At 39.7% G+C, this 20058-nt stretch overlaps 1 protein-coding gene across 9 annotated transcripts in view; it reads right to left on the bottom strand.

The window, feature by feature from the left end:
• tenm1 (teneurin transmembrane protein 1) overlaps positions 1 to 20058 on the bottom strand; it is a 1611625-nt gene that overhangs the window by 187706 nt on the left and 1403861 nt on the right. For all 9 annotated transcript variants that reach the window (XM_052021038.1, XM_052021037.1, XM_052021042.1 and 6 more), the window contains 3 exons: positions 17650 to 17751; positions 15283 to 15477; positions 7044 to 7244 (listed from right to left, as the gene is read on the bottom strand). In XM_052021038.1, coding sequence (XP_051876998.1) covers positions 7044 to 7244; positions 15283 to 15477; positions 17650 to 17751 — 498 coding nt within the window. The remainder of the gene's footprint in view (positions 1 to 7043; positions 7245 to 15282; positions 15478 to 17649; positions 17752 to 20058) is intronic.

The following is a 20058-nucleotide window of genomic DNA, read 5'->3' as shown; positions in this document are numbered from 1 at the left end:
TTGAAAACCCTGATTAATTCTGTTTCCACACAGGCAATGAGTTTCAGATCATAATCACTTTCTGCATAAAAAAATGATTATTTTCACATCTTCCCCGTATCTTTTGCCTATCACTTTAAATCTGTTCCCCTGCTTCTTGCACTTTCTGCTAATGGGAGCTGCGCCCTTTATTTTAAACCATTTAAAACTATCATAATCTTTTACATATCTATCAAATCTCCTCTGTACCTTCTTTGTTCCAAGGAGAACAACCTTAGTTTCTCCAGTCTAAAACTGTAGCTGAAAGCCTGCATTGCTAGAACCATTATAGGAAATACTTCTTGTATACACTCCATTTTTCTGAGTGTGGTAACCAAAAACTTTACACTTGAGTTATTGGTTATGTAATAAAGGTTCAATTTGATTCTCCTGCTTTATTAATCCATGGATTAGAAACTGCTTTGCTATCTTTCAATGGTATTAAAAGAGCATTGTGGAGTCACTCTAATGCTTGTAAAAGTTCTGGTAAGGTCAAGATCTGCAAACGTAAAGTACACAGATAGCATTGCTAGGTTTACCTGTGTGGTGTCAGCCTGATACTGATAACTGGTTTCGGCAAAGCATCGTCTGTGGATGTCCTGTACATTTTTGCAGCTGATGCATTTTGTCTCATAGGTGCAACCAGCTTTTAAAGTGATTTAAATTATACAGCACGGAAACAGGCCTTTCAGCCCAATGTCCATGACGATCAAGATGCTTATCTACACTAATCCCATTTGCCTGCATTTGGCCTATATCCCTCTAATCCTTGTCTTTTAAACATCTTTTAAACACATTAATTACACTGTACCTACTTCTACCAACTCCTCTGGTAGTTCATTCCATTTATCCACAAGCCTCTCTGTGAAAATCTTGCCCCTCAGATCCACTTTAAATTTCTTCCCTCTCACCTTAAACCTGTGCCCTCTAGTTCTAGATTCCCCTACCCTGGGAAAATGACTGTGACCATCTATCCATAATTTTATAAACCTCTACAAGGTCACCCTCAGCCTCCTTCACTCCTAGGAAAACAATCCCAGCCTATCCAGTCTCTCCTTATAACTCAAGCCCTCTAGTTCTGGCAACATCTTTGTAAATCCCTTCTGCATCCTCTGTAGCTTAATCACATCCTTCCTAGAGCTGCATACAATACTCCCAAGTGTAGCCTAAACAACAAATTGTACAACTGTAATATGATGTCCCAACTCGTATACTCAATGCCTCAGCCGATGAAGGCAATCATACCACACACCTTCTTCACCACTCTCTCTGTGTCACCACTTTCAGAGAACTATGTACTTGTACCCCAAGGTCTCGCTGTTCATTCACACTCCCCAGGGCCCTGCCATTCACTGTCTATGACTTATCACAATCCTTGCAGTATTCTTTCAGCCACTGGAAGTCGTGCTACTGAATGAATGGATGCTGATGGGAGGGAAGTGAAAGAGTGTTCCTACAGGTTCAGAGAGAATTGGGCAAACAGTATAGTGCCTGCAGGAGTTATGTTCTTTGCATCAGGGGTCAAGCAGACACTGCAGGGCTAATGCCAGGTGCTTCTGGCAGGACATTGCTGAGGATGTAAATTGCTTTCTCTGCCTGCTCCTGTGGGCTGATGGAAAAGTAGAATGCTCCTCCTCTTGAGTATAGAGCTTGGGTGACCTCCTCGATTCAGCAGCAGGCAGAAAACTATGGGATGTGGCAGAGATCAACAGCAGCAGCCAGAATGATATCAAGGCTGGGAATCTGAAAGTGATCATAATCTTAACCTCCACAGTCCAGAAATCGAGGCACAGCTATGTGAGATTGCTGAAAGTAACAGTGAGAATAAAGAATGAGTGACCTGGATATGGGTGGGTCGGGAACTGGAAGATTGGAGGGTTGGAGAACAAGGGATCAGGCATTTGGGGATCAGGGAAATTGGGCATTGAGGGTTGGGAATTGGAGGATTGGAGGGTTGGGGATTAGGAGATTGCAGGATTTGGGTTTCAGGGATGAGAAGGTTGAGGATAAGAGCATTCAGAGAGTTGAGCATTCAGCAAGGAGAGCCATGCAGTCAGCTGATTTATTGTTTCTGAACACTTGTAAACATATTCACCAGCTTTAGTTCTTCTTCCTTCCCAACTCTTCCTCATACTCCTATCTTCCAGACACGTAGTTTCCACAAGGCCTGAATTTCCCAGCCAATCATAATCTGTCTGTGCTCAAATGCTTGAAAGAGGGTGATGTGATGGATTGACAGTGACATTTGTCCAATAGTGAAATTTATAAGATAAAAGGTGAATTAGACATCAGTTTAACATTTCATGTGACAGACAGAGCCTTATTTAAGGCAGCACTCCTTTGAAAAACCAACCAGCCATGGAACTCAAATTTTAAACTGAATTACTCAGTCTAAACATGCTGGCACACATACTGCTTATTTAGACCCAATTATTGACAAATTAAAAGCAATTTAGATTGATTTTACATTGAAGCTTTACTATCAGGAGAGACTTTAAAGCTATTAGACTGGATGGATTTAAGTCCAGATTCCATTATCGTCAGCCAATGTCTAACCTTGTCTGCCATTGAAGCATTATATTAAATGATAAAAATACCTCAAGTGCTTTTCCTTATTATTCATTTTCCCATCAAATAAAAATATTCACACAATTAGCAAAATAGGCAGAAAATTATAATATCAAGCATAATTCTTTGCAGCTGCTTGAATTTTAGAAGAGAAACTGGTCAGGTTTCATTTATACATTCATATTACCAGTGGAACTGTTAATTACCATATGAAAATTTCATCCTTTGGTTTAATGCATTGAGAAAGCATAAAATGCAGATGGTCATTTCATTGTCATTTTCCATTTATTTCTGAAATATAGCTTCCTTCAATATTTGCAAATCAACCGGAGAATTGTGCTTTTCTACACATTACAATATTTCAGAGGTCAGATGTAATAAGAGACAACTTTGTCTGAGATCTCATCTTACACTGCATGAGAAATCTCTCCCAGCTTCTGTTCTAATAGGGAATATTGCAAGTTTGCCATTTCTTTCAATGCATCCTCTTGACCTAACAGATCAGTATCAAATTGACTTTAAGTTTAAGACAGGAAATGATTCAGAAAGCCTTAGAAACTGGAAGGAATATCAACAGATCTGCCTAATTTTGAACAAAAAAATATAGAATCAAATCAATATGTTCTCAAAAGTGTTGCACCATTAAATCTGGAGGGAGAGGGTTGAGTTATTTTAAGTTATATTTGTTAAAGCAGATGAAAGAAAATGATCCATCAGTTCACCTAACTTTTTTCCCCACACTCTTTTATCAATGGGAAGTGGAGCATTTGGCAAGACCAGAATCTATTGACCATTCTTCATTTCCATGGAAACTTGGGAAGCCACCTTCTTGAACTTCTACAGTCCTTCTGCTGAGGGCACTCCCACATTGTTTTTGGGTACAGAGTTAAGCAGCAAAGTTGAAGGAACAATAATACCTGTTTAGTTTCAAGTCAGGATCGAGTGTGACTTGAAGAAGAACTTACAGCTAGCCAGCAATCCCAATCTATTTTAATTTCAAAGACACAGACTTAGACCAAAAATAAAAATCCCCAAAACCAATTGGGCTGGACTTACATTTATACAATTCCAAAATAAACAAGGCTGTGCAGATGAAAATCAGGTCCCAGAGCAGAGCAATTCTGGGAGCCATTGGGAAATTTATCTGTTCATTGTTGGATGAGATTTTTTGTTCTCTCTTGCATGTTTTTTTCTCACCCAAATGGCATGAAGCAACAGGCAAACTTTGTTTCTGTAAACTTTTCTACTTTACTGGTCTGAAAAATGATTGTTCTTACCTAAAAGAACCAAAACCTGCTTAATCATTTTTCTCCAACATCTCTCACTGCAGTCTTCAATCTCCTTCAGCTTTACATCCATTCTCACAAATGTGGTTTGATCATGCAGATCAGGATCAGAGTTGCTCCCAGCTTCTCAGATTCAAGACCATTCCAGGCTGCTGCTGCTGATTCATCCACTTCATCTCGCAGCTTACAATTCACTGCTTCATTAGGGGTGTCACCAAACTCCATACTCAAGGAAAGAAGCTTCATCTACTGTTCACTCTTTCTACTGAGTCAGGCAGAGTGGGCATGGGCATTTGCCTGAATTGCTTGCTTCCCCAAAGTGCAGGCTGTAAACATGACCTTGCTGAAGACCTTCCCGTCAACTTTCTTCCAGAAGTGCCTGACAGTGGCCCTGAAAGCTCTCTGTACCAATTCTGCTCAAAGAATATGCCTCCTGTGGCTATTGTTCTTCACCTATCTTTCCAGATTCCCTAGGATCCCTCCCATGCATGTCACCCCTCCCCAAACTTGTAGATCTCCTGTAACTGGAAGAATGTTGCTAATATAGCAGTATGTTGCTTTAAGAGTTGCCTGCACAAGAGCTCACCTGCTGATGGTAGTGTGGTGTTACTGGCTACAATCCAACATGATAATTACAACAGTCATGTCAGTTTCAGTACAACATTACACAGGGTAACCCATGGCACTGTTCTCTAAGCCTATATTTGATGATCTTGCTTTATGCAACTTCTATAAATAATGTTAGGGCGACTCACATGCTATTTTAATGTCAAATGTCATTGACATTTAAAACAAATGCCCCATTGCAAGTGCTATAGTACTGGAAGTTCATTAATTTATTAAGTCTCCTTGTACTAAGCATGTTGATTCCCATTAGTATTACTGTATTACACTTCACACTTGATTCATCCTGTTTGGGGTCATGTTACCAAATATTTACCACTGATTGTGGTGTGGTGCTACTGGTTGTAATCCAACACACATGGTGATTACAACTGCTCTGCACTTTCCATATTAACATGAGAGATACAACATTAATAAAAAAGAATGAGCAACCAAAATTCTAATCAAGGTAATTATTGCACTTATTGTCAAGTGAATAAGACTGGCTGGTTTTGACCTAGATTTGAAGGATGCTAAGAATAAAAGTTCAGTTATTACAGCTGTTGATAGGAGCGAAAATTAGTTTACGTTCAGATAATAATCCTCCATGTAACATTTTAAAGCAGACTTCAAACAGATTAAACATTTGTTGTGATAAAATACAGGAATTTAAATTGTTTTTTGACTCTTGGTCATAATAACTCCTAAGGTGCAAATTTCTAAGGGGTTTAATGCACTGATTGCTGATCACTGATGCAAGTCCATTCTCATATAGTATCTTCTCTATTATAACATTTGTGGAGCATTTTAAGCAATCTAAAGAATTGGTAACCTTTGAAAATTTTAAATCTGGTTGAAAGGTATTTAACATTAGTCATATTTCAGATGTACATTTTGGTATATGTATATTTGAAAGATTTCGGAAAATGTCCAGCTCAACCAATCATTTATTGTGCTTGTCCACCGCAAGAACACTCATCCTAATATTGTTTTCTTCCCTTTTCTCACTTACATTCATATAAAATGATATGACTCTGCTTCAATTACCAGTTCCAGAACTGCAGGTCTCAGCCTTATGTGCTCAAAGATTCTTCCTGTTCTTGGTTCTGAACCCTCTATCCAGCCAGTTTAATTCTGGAGCATTCAATCACTGGAAACAATCAGTATCCATCTACTCTGTTTCAATCCTATGAAATCATCCTGTAATCACCACCATTTTCTCAAAAGCTGCTTCAGCAGTAGTAAAGTTTCTAATTAATTTCAAGTACTGTTGGGTTGTGGCCTTTTGATCAATATAGGAGCTGGGGTGAGTATGCCCAAACTCATTTTGATTATATAAAACTGAAAAGCCAAATTTCAGAGTCCTGACTTGTACCCTGCCAATGAATTCATATCCCAGAATTGAAAGACAGCTTTGCACCCTGTCCTTGCAGAGAGATCTTTTCACACACTGATAAATTATCAAGTGTGTAATCAGCAGCTTCAAGCTCTTTCAATATAACTGTCAGATTCAATCTATTTTCCTCAGTTCCCTCTTCCTTGACAAATCCCTGTGCTTTTCAGGTTACTATTTTTAAACCAAGGTTACAGTGTAACTTCAAGTGTCTTTAATCATGAAATAGACTTGATAAATGAGCAGAGTTGATGCCACTGCAATGAAAACATTATGGAATGATCTACCAATGTACGTCAGTGACATCTGTTGTCGGTGCCTTATCATGCGCTTAGCTTCATGCCAGAATTCATCATTTCCATTTAATCTAGAAGTCCGCATATGAAAAGACTACAGTAAGAATATTTAAAAATAGGAAGCTGTTAGGCTGCAAACTCTTTCCTTTCTTTCCAGTGCATTCCTATTTGTCCATTTTTTAGTATTGTTTTCTCTATCTGGAAGGAAGTCTTATCACTTACTTTGTTGATCTCCATGACAACTTGGGTTTTCTTGAATGGAAAATTTCCATTTAATTCCTCTCCTTACTCCTCACTTCCTAACTTTTAATGATCACCAGATCTTGCACACATACAAGAGTACTACAGCATCGAAAGCCAGTGAAATGTGTCATGTAGAATTGTAAAACTAGCTGGATTTTTGCATATTTAATAAACACACAAAGAGAAATCCAAGAACCTAAGATATGGTTTACTGAACAGTGGGTAAATTTTTATCACTTTAGGATAATTTTGGTGGGAGGAGTATTGGTATTTCATGTAGATAAAGAATAACTGAAAAGAATTCTGGAAATGCACAATAAAATAAGTTAATATTAATATTCAGATAGGCACTCTTCAACAACACTAACTTAATCACACTGCCATTTTACAGAGCAGATCATAGACAGGATCTGATTGAAATAAGTTGTTAAATGTTCACTAAACAGAAATTTTTTCCAGAGGGACTTTAAATAGGAAGCTGTCCACTAGATGAATGTACACACTGTTTCCAACTTGGAGCCCACATCCCCATAACAAAAAAAAAGAGGCCAAATTTGGGGTCATTGTGGTACAAATGCCTATCGAGAAAAATAAGGCTCCAAATGAGACTCATGAAGGGAACATGCATGAAGTTACCTGTTGAGCAGTCAGACCCAGTCCAGTTGAGGTCACAGTTGCAGGTATTTGTCTCTGGCAAGTAGGTCCCATGGCCTGAACATTGGTCATGACAAACAGGTGCTGGAGTTTCACACTTGAGTCCTCCCCAGCCAGCAGCACAGTGGCATTTACTCTGTACACACACACCATGTCCTGAACATGTCGGGTCCAAACAGTCTTCTAAAGAAAAAAAAAGATAAAACAACAGTTTGAGACAAAGTAATCAACAAGAACTTGCTATAAAGCACTCCTCTAAAATGTAGAAAATTATCCAATCAGAATTAGAACAAAATCATTAATTATAGGATTGATACCACATTAAAGAATGAGGTTTTACCTCAACGTTATACAGATAGTCTTAAAGGGAGGAATAGAGGAAGAGAAATTTGAGGGGAGAATGTGAAAGTCTGGAGCTGGTGAGTTTGAAGGGACCTCTGCCAAGAGCTGAGCAAAGGGAGTGGAGGATACTCATAAGACCTGAGATTGTTCAGCACACAATTCTCATTGGGGTATAGAGCTGAGGAAAGAGATAGGGTGGGGGAAAGCTGTCGAGTGATTTAAAAAAAAACATGGCAGCTAAAGTAAGTGAGCAGGGGCGATAGGTGAGTGGAAGTTGGTGCAGTAGTGAAGTATGAAGTGAAGGCAGCAGAGACTGAGATAAGTTGAAGTTCATGGTGGGATGTTGAAAGAAGGAAGTCAGCTGGACCATGTTAAAGTTGTTAAGTACCCAAAAGTAGGGACAATGTCTTCAGTATGAGGTGGGCTAAGGCAAAAGCAGACCCAATAGCTGTTGGACAGAATGAAGTAGGCAGTTGATGCACAGGCTGCTGAACTGGAAAACCAGTGTTGGAATTTCTAGGGTTGGGCTGCTTCAACCTGAAATAGTGACTCAGGATGAGATGGAATTGTGACATTTTTGATAAGGCATAACCCATCAATACCATTCAATGTTTAGCAGGTCAAAATTGTGGCACATCAAGAACTGATGTTGAAAGATCAGATTCTGTTGGGAGATGTGGAGGAGAGATGAGCTGGATACCAAAAATTGCACATATGAGAACAGGTCTAAAAACAATCAACCCATTAAAAAATCATATTCATTAACAAAAAAAACCTCATCTTCTGCCTTATTTTTGCAAGATGTTATGCTCAGAATATGATCAAATAGTGACAGCAACATACATTTTCACGTCAGGCTTTCTACTTCGGGGACAAGTAAATTGCAATAATTTCCAAGGTGAAGTTGTGGTTCAGGTTTCTATTCTGAATTGCAAGTTTCTATTCTATTCAGAAATAAAATGAGATATTCTTAAACATCCATCAGGATAGTATAGTGGCATGGCTATTAGTGACCCAGGTTCAATCCTGACTTCTGATGCTGTCTGTTTGGAGTTTGCATGTTCTCTGTGCAACTGCATGGATTTCCTCTGGGTTCTCCAGCTTCCTCCCAAAGAAATGCAAGTTGGCCACTCTAAAATGTCCCCCGTGTATAGGTGAGTGGTAGAATTAATGGGAACGTGGGGAGAATAAAAGAAGGGATTGATGTAAATGGGTGTTTAATGGTCAGCGCAGATTTGGTGGGCTGTATGAGTCGCTGCTAGTCAGTTGGTTTCATGTTCAATTTCCAGCATCTGAAGTATTTTGCTTTAGAGCATTTTAACAGAATTATCTGTTGTATGACCAAAGTGGTATAAAATAAATCCATATAGACCTATTTATTAGTTTGTGCGCACATGAGTCCTCCAGAAAATTGAAAGCGATTTGAAAAACCTTCTTGAAGGGCCACAAATGAAGCAAGTGGCAGAAACACAGGTGGAAGTCAGTTAGATTTCCATGTGGGGCCTGTTTTGGGTGAAGGGTTGCTTTTTTGTTGCAATTCTGTTTTCAGCAAAATATTTTTTAAAGTGATATAAAAGATCAAAGTGAGACAAAGACTTTTTGAAAGAAACTTGATTTGAGAGTTTTCTGAGTAACAAGTTACTTAGTATTATTTAATGCTAAATTAAGCACAACTTTGTGTTGTGAACTCACTGAATACAATGGCTGGCAAAGAGAAGAGAGTTCATTCCCATTAGTCTGGTCTAAGTCTGCTTCCTGTTTGTGAAAGGGCAATGCCTAACCCCCTGTACAACCCAAAGCTATACTGTGACTCGAAGATACTTTTGATAATTCTTCAATTTGTGACACCATTGCATTTCTGATGAAGCACAGTCAGACTATGCAGAACATTTGTAGAAAAATCTAAAAATCTTCAGATAAATTGTAAGAGAGCTGCTTAAGGCTACCTCTTAATGGTTCAGCAAATGCTTTGTGGAAACTAGCCTGTGAGCAACCTATTGCTGTTAAACATCCTGCTGGGATTGGGAAGAAGAACAATCCATTATAATGGCAAATGGAAAACCTTATGCAACCAAAATGATTCACTAACAATTACCAGAAAACTTTCGGTTTCCCTCGAGGGGGGTCTGTGAGAGAGTCATTTTTCTTGTGTATCACTTGCAAAGTGACAGAATGACAGTAATATTAAAATTGAAATTGAAAGGTTAGGATTATGGAATCTCTCTGTAACTATTTGTCTACTGTTGAATTTTCATCACCTTCTAAAAGCCTCAGCAAATTAAGGTCTGGTGCAACGTGATCTTCATTTAAAATCAAATAAACAGAACATTTAATCTGGCCTATAAAGAGGCTGACAAATAATTCCTGTAATCCCTGCAATTCTCAGAAACTGAGAAACTCAGGGCTTGAATTATGAGGAGAGACTGGATAGGCTGGGACTGTTTTCCCTGGAGTGAAGGAGGCTGGGGGTGATCTTTTAGAGGTTTATAAAATCATGAGGGGCACAAAAATGGTCACAATCTTTTTCCCAGGGTAGGGGATTCTAAGACTAGAGGGCATAGGTTTAAGATGAGAGGGGAAAGATTTAAAGGGGACTTGAGGGGCAAGTTTTTCACACAGATGTTGATGGCTATATGGAATGAACTACCAGAGGAAGTGGTACATTGTGGGTACAATTACAACATTTAAAAGGCATTTGGACAGGTTCCTGGATGGGAAGGATTTAGAGGGATATTTGTCAAATGCACGCAAATGGGACAAGCTCAGGAAGGCATCTTGGTCAGCTTGGGAGAGTTGGGCCGAAAGACCTGTTTCTGTGTTGTATAACTCTCTGACTCAATGATTTATGACTAACTGTCCTGATTATGTAATGATGCTCTTGAATTCTTGTTACCTTCAAGCGATTCACGGATTGGGTGGTCACATGGACTTGGGTAGAGGATTAGCACTAATCCTACCGAACGGCAGAGCTGGCTCCAGGAACTGGATGGTGCGCACCTGCCCTAATGATTAGACTTTTCCTTTGGGTGCCTAAATCATTTGGAGGAAATGCCATTGAAAATAAAAGGCTGGATAAAAACTTTAATGTAAGAGCTACCAATCTCCTCCAATGAAACTTTGAGAAATGAAATAAACCTCAGAGTGTGACTTCAAGACCTTATCAACTACCAAGTATGCTAGCATCATCTCACATAGGAATTCTGGTGATATTGTTACAAGTGTACAGAGCGTTGTTGAGAGTGTACCTGAAGTACTGGGTACAGCTTTGAAGGAATATAGAGACACAAGAGACTGCAGATGCTGGAACCTGGAGCAACATGAGATGCTGGAGGAACTCAGAGGGTCAGGCAGCATCTATGGAGGGAAATGGACTGCCGATGTCTTGGGCTGATTCCCTACATCTGGACTGAAAGACAGAGGGGAGATAGCTAGGATAAAAAGGTGGAGGATAGGGGTGGAGCAAGAGTTGGCAGGTGATAGGTGGATCCAGGTGACGGGGGTGGTGGGGGTTGAGAGGCAGATGGAGGAGGGGAGAGTGACCAGAGGCTGGGAGAAGTAAGGTGGCAGTGCCAAAGAGCTGAAGATGATGCAATCTAATAGGAGAGGAAGGTGGAGCATGGAATAAAGGAAGGCAGGTGGGAAGGGGAACCAGTGGGAAGTAGTGGGGGAGGGGAACCAGTGGGAGGAGTGTGTGGGTGATGGGCATATGGAAAGGGGGGAGGAGGGGAAAGAGGCATGGAGATAGGGGCCAGGCATATCAGGAGGGGAGAGAAAAAGGACAGAGGGGGAGCAGGTACTGGAAGTTGGAGAATACGCTACTTTTGGGAGCAGTCCAGAAGAGATTCACAGGCTAATTTCTGGGGTGAGTGGATAGTCCCATCACAGATGATATAAAACATTAGATCTGTATTCTTGAAGCTTAGAAGAATGAGGGTGATGTCACTGAAACATAGAAGATCCAAAGGGGGCATGGTAGGATAGATGTTGAGATGTTTCCACTTGTGGGAGTATTGAACGAGGGGACAGAGTTACAAGGTAAGGGGGACAGTCATTGAGATTTCTTCTTGCAAAGAGTGAGTGAATCTTTGGAATTCTGGGTGTTGAGGCTACGTCACTGGAGGTAGTTAAAGGGGAGGTAGGTAAATTTTTGAAAGGGATATTGAGGACAATGAGAAACTGGCACAGAAGGGAGTTGAGTCCTGCGGCAGATCAGCCATGATCAAATCGGGGTGGGCTTGAGGGCCCAGGTGAAGTTCTCCTGCTCCTATTTTTTGTGTTCTTATGTTCTCACAGAGACTAATCTAATTCCACTGTTCCTATTACCATCCAATTAAGTCTGCAGAAATCTGGAGAAGAATATGAAACTTATTTGGCCTCCAGAGAGTAGAAATTACATTTGATAAACTCATTGACCCATCAGTGAGCTTACCTGTTGGTTAAACAAAAGCTTGTTCTATGGAGTAAGAAATAAATGATAGGTGAAGATGCAGATTAAACAGAATTGTATAGGAATGTTCTGGAGAGTTCTACAGTTTTAGAGAGGTGGAGTTTCTACTAAGTATAGTTTTAGTAGGATTAATCATGATGACACTGTCAGTTGAATAAGAAAATTAACATAAGCAGTCTCCAAAGATAACGTATACGACTTCAATGGAAAGGAAACACAGACAAAGTGTAAAACAGATGTCTGATCTTGGCAGTGTCTTACTGGAGAACCTTAGGTTCACTATGCTCCCAATGTTGTCATTTAATTGCTACAGCAGGCATTCACATGAGCTTTGGAGATTAATTAAAAGTGGAATTAGGACAGAAAAATCACATAGAACAACATCAGAGTTATCTTCTGTTGTAGGTAATACAATGATATTAGGAGATACAAGAGACTGCAGATGTTGGAATTGTGAGTAAAAAGCAAAGTGTTGGAGGAACTGAGGGGTCAAGGAGCATCTGTGGAGGCAAAAGGATGGTCGACATTTTTAGTCGAGACCCTGCATCAGGGAAGATAGCCAGTATAAAGAGGTGAGAAGGAAGGTACATATCGAGGCTGGAAGGTGATAGGTGCAACCAGAAAGGAAGGGATGATGGGCAGATGGAACCAGATGGGGAGGCAATAAGGAAGGTTGGCCAAGGGAGAAGAAAACCAGGTGGATAGCTGTGTGGGTGATGGGCAGAGGGAACCAGGGTGGGGGTGGGGGGAGGTTTGAGGAAATTGGAATGGTAAAAATGGTAACTCAGCACTTTTGCTTCTGCAACTTTAGTGTGTAAGGTTTTGTTTCCAGTATCCAGCCCAGTTTGGCGGAAGGTTAAACATTGTTTAAGAGAACAAGATGAGCTGCACAGAAACAGAACCTTTAATCACAAACTAACGATATAGAATGTAAGCGGGAGGTAATGAAGAACAAAGCTGATCAATTATTGATCGTACTGTGAGATTAGCACCTCACTAAAATTCTTCTGACTGGAAAGTGACCAAGTGACCTCAGTGTGAAGTTTTCTTTTGCATATGCATGTTATATGTTGATACGTTGGTCAAGTTCAGGAGATTGTTAGATAAGCATATGGAGGAATTTAAGATAGAGGGATATGTGGGAGGAAGGGGTTAGATAGTCTTAGGAGTGGTTTGAAGGTCGGCACAACATGGTGGGCCGAAGGGCCTGTATTGTGCTGTACTGTTCTATGGTTCTATGGTTATCTATGGCAGAAGGTTGGTCAGAAGGAAGCATGTTTCTATGCTGCAAGATGTAAATATTGCTCAAGGGATTAAAGAATTTTCCATTACTAATTAAATTTTTTTCACAAAAGTCATGGTGGAAAATAAATCTCAGCGCAAAATGATGATTTTTATATCTGTCAGAAAACAATTAACAGAACAAAGCTTGTATGAATGGCTCTCAATAGAGATACTGTTGGATCAGTATGCTGTACCAGGGCAGGGAAAACACAGGTTTATGCTGATCACCCTCCTCAGACAAGGTTTGTGTTTCTTTCAAAGTGTTTGGAAGAAAGACCAGGGCAGGTCAGTAAATAATTGAAAATGACAAGTGACAGCAAAGAGATAATACCAAGAATTTTCATTTATGGTGCAATATTTTGCCAGCATATTATAATTTTGCATTACAGGTCCTGGAGGCACATGGAATGTTGGGTTCTTAATGGATCCAAGCAGTAAATAAATCGCTTGCCTAACCTTAAAATCTACTTGTGTTATTGCAATCAATGAATAACTTGTTTCCTCCATTTTCCCCCCCAAAGATTTCGGAGTAATGCCCCACAAGTACAAGTAACTCTCCAGAACTTCACCCTAAAGTCATTCCTCATATTTGAGTCCAGGCAGTGAATGTTGTCAGGCTATTTAATTACAGGGGGTAACACAACAGAATGTAGTTCGATCTTTATCTGATGTCAACAAATATACATGCTGGAGATTTCTAGATTGTAACTGGAGAAACAGTTCTGGAATACACTTCCTTCTCCCAAAAGGTAAACAAAATGCCAATTCCAGGTTCAACATAGGATAATCAGCATAGGTTTCCAACAAATTTAGGAGTGTAGGCAAACATTCTTTAATGAGCCATCAGTGCTAACACAGCCAATTACAAGAATTAAATTTTTATCTCCAATGTAATGAGGGAAATGGCCACCACTGAGTTTCTTAATTATTATTTTATATGGAAGAGCTTAGGCAACTCACAAAGGTCTAGAAATTGAGCAATGCATTTTTTCTGAGTTGAAACAGCATTTGTGAAAGTCGCACAAAGAGCGAAGATTTTATACGTGAGAGTCGGAGATCAGCATTGCAGAGTTTCATAATGCCGTGCTGAAATTGACAATACTGACTGCAGAGGGGTACCTGATGGCAAGATTCTCACAGTTGTTGCAATATAACACAACAGGTATGATCTTTGTTGGCTGCTCTTAAAGGGACCTACCACATTATAAGTAACACGTTCGGCTGTGGGGCATGTCGCCAATGAATTAATGGATGGTTCAAGGATGGAGGGTGTTAGGAAAGTGCTCCCAGAGAATCAGAGGAATGTGAACAGGTTGTGGAAGAAAAGTGCCCACAGAAGGAATATTCTTAGTTCCAGTGTGTATATGGGGGGGGGGGGGGGGGAGATGGGATGGGCAGGGCTGCTGCAGAGACGTCCAGGCTATCTCTGGCAAGAAGTTGTCAGAGAGGTCTCTGTAAGGACATGACAACAGTCTGTAAGCTTCAGAACAATGGGGAAGTCTGACAAGCAGACAGGTGTCCTTGTTCCTGTGGGCTGATGTCTCTTCTTAAGAATGAAGTTCTCTGACACAGCATTGAGCAGCAAACCATGAGATGTGATAGATACTAGCAGCAGCAGCCTAGGATGATTCCGTAGCAAGGAACCTGAGAGAGACCTCAACGCTGACCTCCATGGGGAAGGCAGCTGTGGCACACATGAGGCTATGTTTGAGGCTGATCGAGATCATGGATCTCAATTATGACAAAGAATGCAGTTCAAATGCTGTGTCTTTAAAACAGCATGGTCTCAGGGAAAACAAGATCAGTAAAGATTGGTTGTTCTGAGAATAGTTGGAAATGTTATTTTTCAAAGCAGAGAGGTTGGTGATCTCCACAGATACATTTTACATGTTGCAAGATTTGCATGTTTATGCGTTGTATGATTTTTACTGTTGATATCATATCCATGGAGTTTTATTCTGGAAAAATTGCCAGGGAGAAATAAAATCCTGTTAGAAAAATGAGGAAATGAATTTCACAATAGGTACTCAGAAAAGTGTGGAAATGCTTTAACTTGAGCTAACCTGATTTCCAAAAGCTCAGTACCATTTTCCTTTGAGACTTGTGAACAATTTTCTAGCTAAAAACATTTGTTATAGGTTGACCCACCTTCCTCACAGCTTTCTCCACGATAGCCAGGAATACAGATGCAAATTCCTGCGACACATGTACCATGACCATGGCAGCTTGGATCAATGCACTGATCCCCTGGCACATCACACTCTGGCCCCTTCCATTCATTGTGGCATAAGCAGTGACCTTTCTCATACTGACCATTCGCACTACACAGGACAGGGCAGGAGTCTGCAAAGGAGAAAAATATGAAATCTATAGCTACTAAGGCCTTCTAAACTCAGTCTTGATGTTTCACATATACTTCATGATGTAAGCAATAGTTTAAATGTTAACAGAATTGTGTTAATAGAGTAAATATAAGATTGTATTAGGAATTGATCATTAATGGATACACTTTCTTTTCTGTCCTTATTGGAAGATTATAAGAATGTATGTCACAGTGACTTGCCAAAGTCTTATGACTGTCCTTTTATTTGGAAATTTTGAATTTGATCAGAAGTGTGAATATTTATTTACATTATTTTCAAAAGTTCTTTCCTCATTTGCTGAAGGACCTAGTTCTTTGCCAGTTCAGAAGAACACACTACCATCCAGTAACCTCATCCAAGAAATTCTCCCTCATCAATAAGGCACTAACTTCTTGAGACCAAATATCTCTGAATGAGATCAAATAACAACTCTACCTGAGATCAAACTTCATCCATGTGGCTTAGCTGTTCACTGTGTGAACTTACAGGTACCTCAGGAATCTTGTTTTAATCATTTTACACCATTTGTTCATACTGCATTATGAATGAGGAAAACTGAACACATTGCCAAACATAAGAGCATAAGAAATGGGAGTAGTTCATTTGGCCACTTAGCCCTGTTCCACATTCAACAAGACCTGATCTACTACCTCAACGCCATTTACCTGCCCTATCCCCATATCCCTGATTTTTTCTGATATAGAAAAATCTGTCTAGTTCAGTCCTTAATGTAATCTTGTGACTGAGCCCATATCATTTGATTCCCTTAATATCTACAGATCTATTGACCTATGTGGATTTCAGTAGCGATGAACTTACAGGAGGCAAGTACAATCGATGGCACATCGTCTTGCATATTTTAAGTTAGCAACCAAAGGGTCTGATCTCTAATGGAAGAATTGCTCATGCAATGTACTGAAGTGTGTATTAAAAGGGAACTACAAAATCTGCTGAATACCCCTGTTACACCTTCAGTTTATGAAGTCCACACACCCAACTTGCACAGTGACAATTATCACGCTCCAGCAGGCCAGCAATCACTTCAGGTTATGCTCAATAAACAAAACCAAGAGAATATAATAGTCACTGGTGAAGAAAATTGGTGCTGGTAACCTTCACACTGAGAGGGAACACTGCTCCTCTCACAGAGAAGATACTTAAGTCTCCGACTATCTTTTGTCAAATGTTTTCCCTGTTAAACTTAAACCTGCTTAAAACAGTGGAGACACAAGAAAGACTGCAGATGCTGGAAATCTGGAGCAACACACAAAATGCTGGAGGAACTCAGCAGGTCAGGCAGTATCTATGGAAGGAAATGAACAGTCAATGTTTCAGGCCGATGAAGGGTCACGGCCCGAAACGTTGACTGTTCGTTTCCCTCCATGGATGCTGCCTGACCTGCTGAGTCCCTCCAGCATTTTTTGTGTGCTGCTGTTTAAAATAGTCTTCCTTTTGACATAAGATTATAGTTCTACAGATTTTCTTTCCTGTTCTTTTTTCCTGAGAATCTTGTCAGTAAACGTCATCTGATCTGAGAGAATGATAACAGGAGCACAACTCAGGCTGCTGGGGCCATTCTCTTTTAACAGATTTATTCCTTTACAACAAGCTTTGAACTGAGTGAAAGAAATAACATGCAGACTGGTACTTCACACAGTCTGAAAACATGTTCAATATGCTTTGAATCAATTTGATGACTTGTTCATTTCAGATGCTTAATTAGTTTTTATGCTGTAGCTTCCAAGCCTCTGTGAAAAACTAATAACCTCTGTCCCAACAGATGAATGATTTGAAGTGATTGGTGGTCTTGTTTCTGGGTATTATTAGGAATCAGTCCCTAAATTTCCTCAATATGCAGTTTCAGTTTTACTATTTTATATTTTTGCCTCTTTGTGGTATGATTCCTGGTGTTCAGATCCCTTCTCTACATTCTTATCAGTGCAGCCAATTCAGTAACTGTTGCCTCAGTAATGGTTTTCCTGGATGGGAGTAATGCTGGCAAAGTAACTTTTATTGCCGACTCTCACTACCCTGGCATATTATTCCCTAATGTCTCTTCAAGTTATTATAGCTGCTGTGTGGTTTGATAAATAACGATTGCACAGTACAATACTTTCATGTTTGCTCAGCAGCTTGCCACAGTTGGCTTTACCTCTTGCACAGTCAGGCCCAGCGAATCCTGGAAAACAGTGACAGTGGCCAGAGATGCATTCTCCATTCCCATTACAATTGGTAGAACATTCATCCATTGATTCTACAAACAATGAAAATAAATGTTCCATGGTTAACTTAGTGCATAAATCCACTTCCATTTTCCACTAGAACGACAGAATTAAAAGTGCCTAATAGATCTGAATTTAATTTACCTAACTGTGGTGTGTAAAAAACAAACTGCTGGATGAACTCAACCAGTTGAGCAGCATTTGTGGGGGAAAGAAACTGTTGATGTCTTGGGTTGAGACCTTGCATGCAGTGTCTAACTGTGGTATGTGCCTGACATTATAATGACATTAAATCTGGACTGAGCAACATAAATCTTCATAAAGGTTTATTCTCTAGACACTTCAGTCCAGGGCTATTGTCACATTACATCTTGAATACAACATCTCCTCTTCTAATGTCATACCAATTTTATTTTCCCGAAAGAAAACCTACTTTCCAATCATTCTTTGTTCTCATTTTATTTCCTTTCCTATCCCCCATTTCTTTGCAGAGTCAAGACACTAAAGGTAATTAACTGGAGAATGGATAGGTGCAGCAATGCATTAAAATAGGTGGGATTCCAAAAGGACATAAAACAGGGGACATAGATCCACTTGTTAATGAGGACCTAATGCATCTTAAGAGAGATTCTAATGGTCTGCAGGGTAAGGTTGAATCAATTTAGGTGCAGGTCAATCAAGCTATTAGTCCAAAATTAGCCATTTCTATTTAGCACAGACTTCCAAGTTAAGCCACCCCCAATGACGAGGAACCCATTAAACAAATAATTGGTAGTGAGGTGTTTTAACTTCCAAGGCTTTCAATAGTCTTTGGTCCATTCATAGACAGACAAGGCGAGGTGAAATATTCACACAAGCATTAAATAAATGAATCCTTGCACAGCACCTTGTTGAAGAGAATAAAGGAAATCTTGTATCACTGCTGAACACTAACTCTAAAGTGTCTTTGGATATGTATGTGGGAAAAGGCAAAGTTAAGTATGGCTTTTCCCACATATATTATCCACTAAGCATCATTTCTTCAACCAAGCTAAAGTTTCAGAAAATTTAATGTTGGTTCACAAATTTTACAGGTAGGATTTGACAAATACATTTGTATCAGAGACCCTAGTGGACAAAGTAAAATTGTAGCATGATTACAAAATTAAGAACTATTAATCGTATGAGGAAGCCAAGTACTGTGCTTAGATTAAAAGGCCATGTATTTTAAAAAGCAAAATCTCCAAATAATGGTCCTCAAAGACAGAATAAAGTAAAACAGAAATATGCTTGTAAGCTAAGTGATTCTTGAGAATAAAGATGGATATTATATTCATTTAAGAAAAGCAAGTGGTCAGTGGAAAAGTAAGAAATGGCAGTGATAGCATTGTTGTGAGTCAGACCATTGCTAAAAACCTTGGCAACCCGTCAATAATTGATTATGTAATCTCACTGTTCAGGGTCCAGAACAATAAAAACAATGTGCGTTTTTATAGCATCATTATAGTAAAAGGTTCCAAAGAAGTGCACGGGAAGATGATTTAAAAAATGGTATCAAGCAACAAATGGAGATATTAGGACAGGAGAGGAAGCTCTGAAGGGCATCTTAACAGAGGAAAGAGAGTTAAAGGGACAGAAAACAAGAGAGGAAATACCAGAGTTCAAGGCCTGAGCATCTCAAGGCACACAATTAAAATCAATATATTCAAAAGACAGGAATTAGAGAACATTTCTCAGTGAATCAAATGACTGGAGGAGAATCCACATATAAGGACTGTACTAGGGAGGGATTTAACAACAAGTATGAGATTTTTATTTGAATTAAGGAAGATTAATCAGAAAGCAGAGGGGTGATATGTAGATTTGGTGCAGAGATACAGGTAGCAGATCTTTGGAAGAATACAAGTTGATGGAAAGTAGAATTTAGGAAAACAGTCTACCAAGCATTTGAATAGCAAAGTCTGGAGGTAAAAAGCATGGACTTGTGTTTCAGCAGTAAATGAGCTGTGGCAGGGACTGAAAGGGGCAATATTATCACTGAGAGGCAGTATGAGTATGAAAAAATAGATAGAGCCAAGGATAGATCCTTAAAGAACAAACAGATGCCAGTGGAGGAAAGGTAGACAGGGTTTGTTTGGTTGTAGTGATAGAGAAGAATGGAACCAGGTGAAGACAGTCTTGTGCAGCTGGATAATGTGTGAGAGGTACTGAGGGACATGGTGTGGTCAGCTGTATCACAGGCCACAGAAAGTTTGAGAAGGAGAAGGTGGTTGTTTACCTTTGTTGCAGTCATGTAGAATATAATTAATGACTTCAACAAGGGCCATTTTGTGACTGTGGCAGTGGCCAAAACCTGAATC

This window comes from Pristis pectinata, chromosome 8, assembly GCF_009764475.1.
Source record: "Pristis pectinata isolate sPriPec2 chromosome 8, sPriPec2.1.pri, whole genome shotgun sequence".
NCBI classification, from domain to species: domain Eukaryota; kingdom Metazoa; phylum Chordata; class Chondrichthyes; order Rhinopristiformes; family Pristidae; genus Pristis; species Pristis pectinata.
This window is presented reverse-complemented; position numbering and strand designations above follow the sequence as displayed.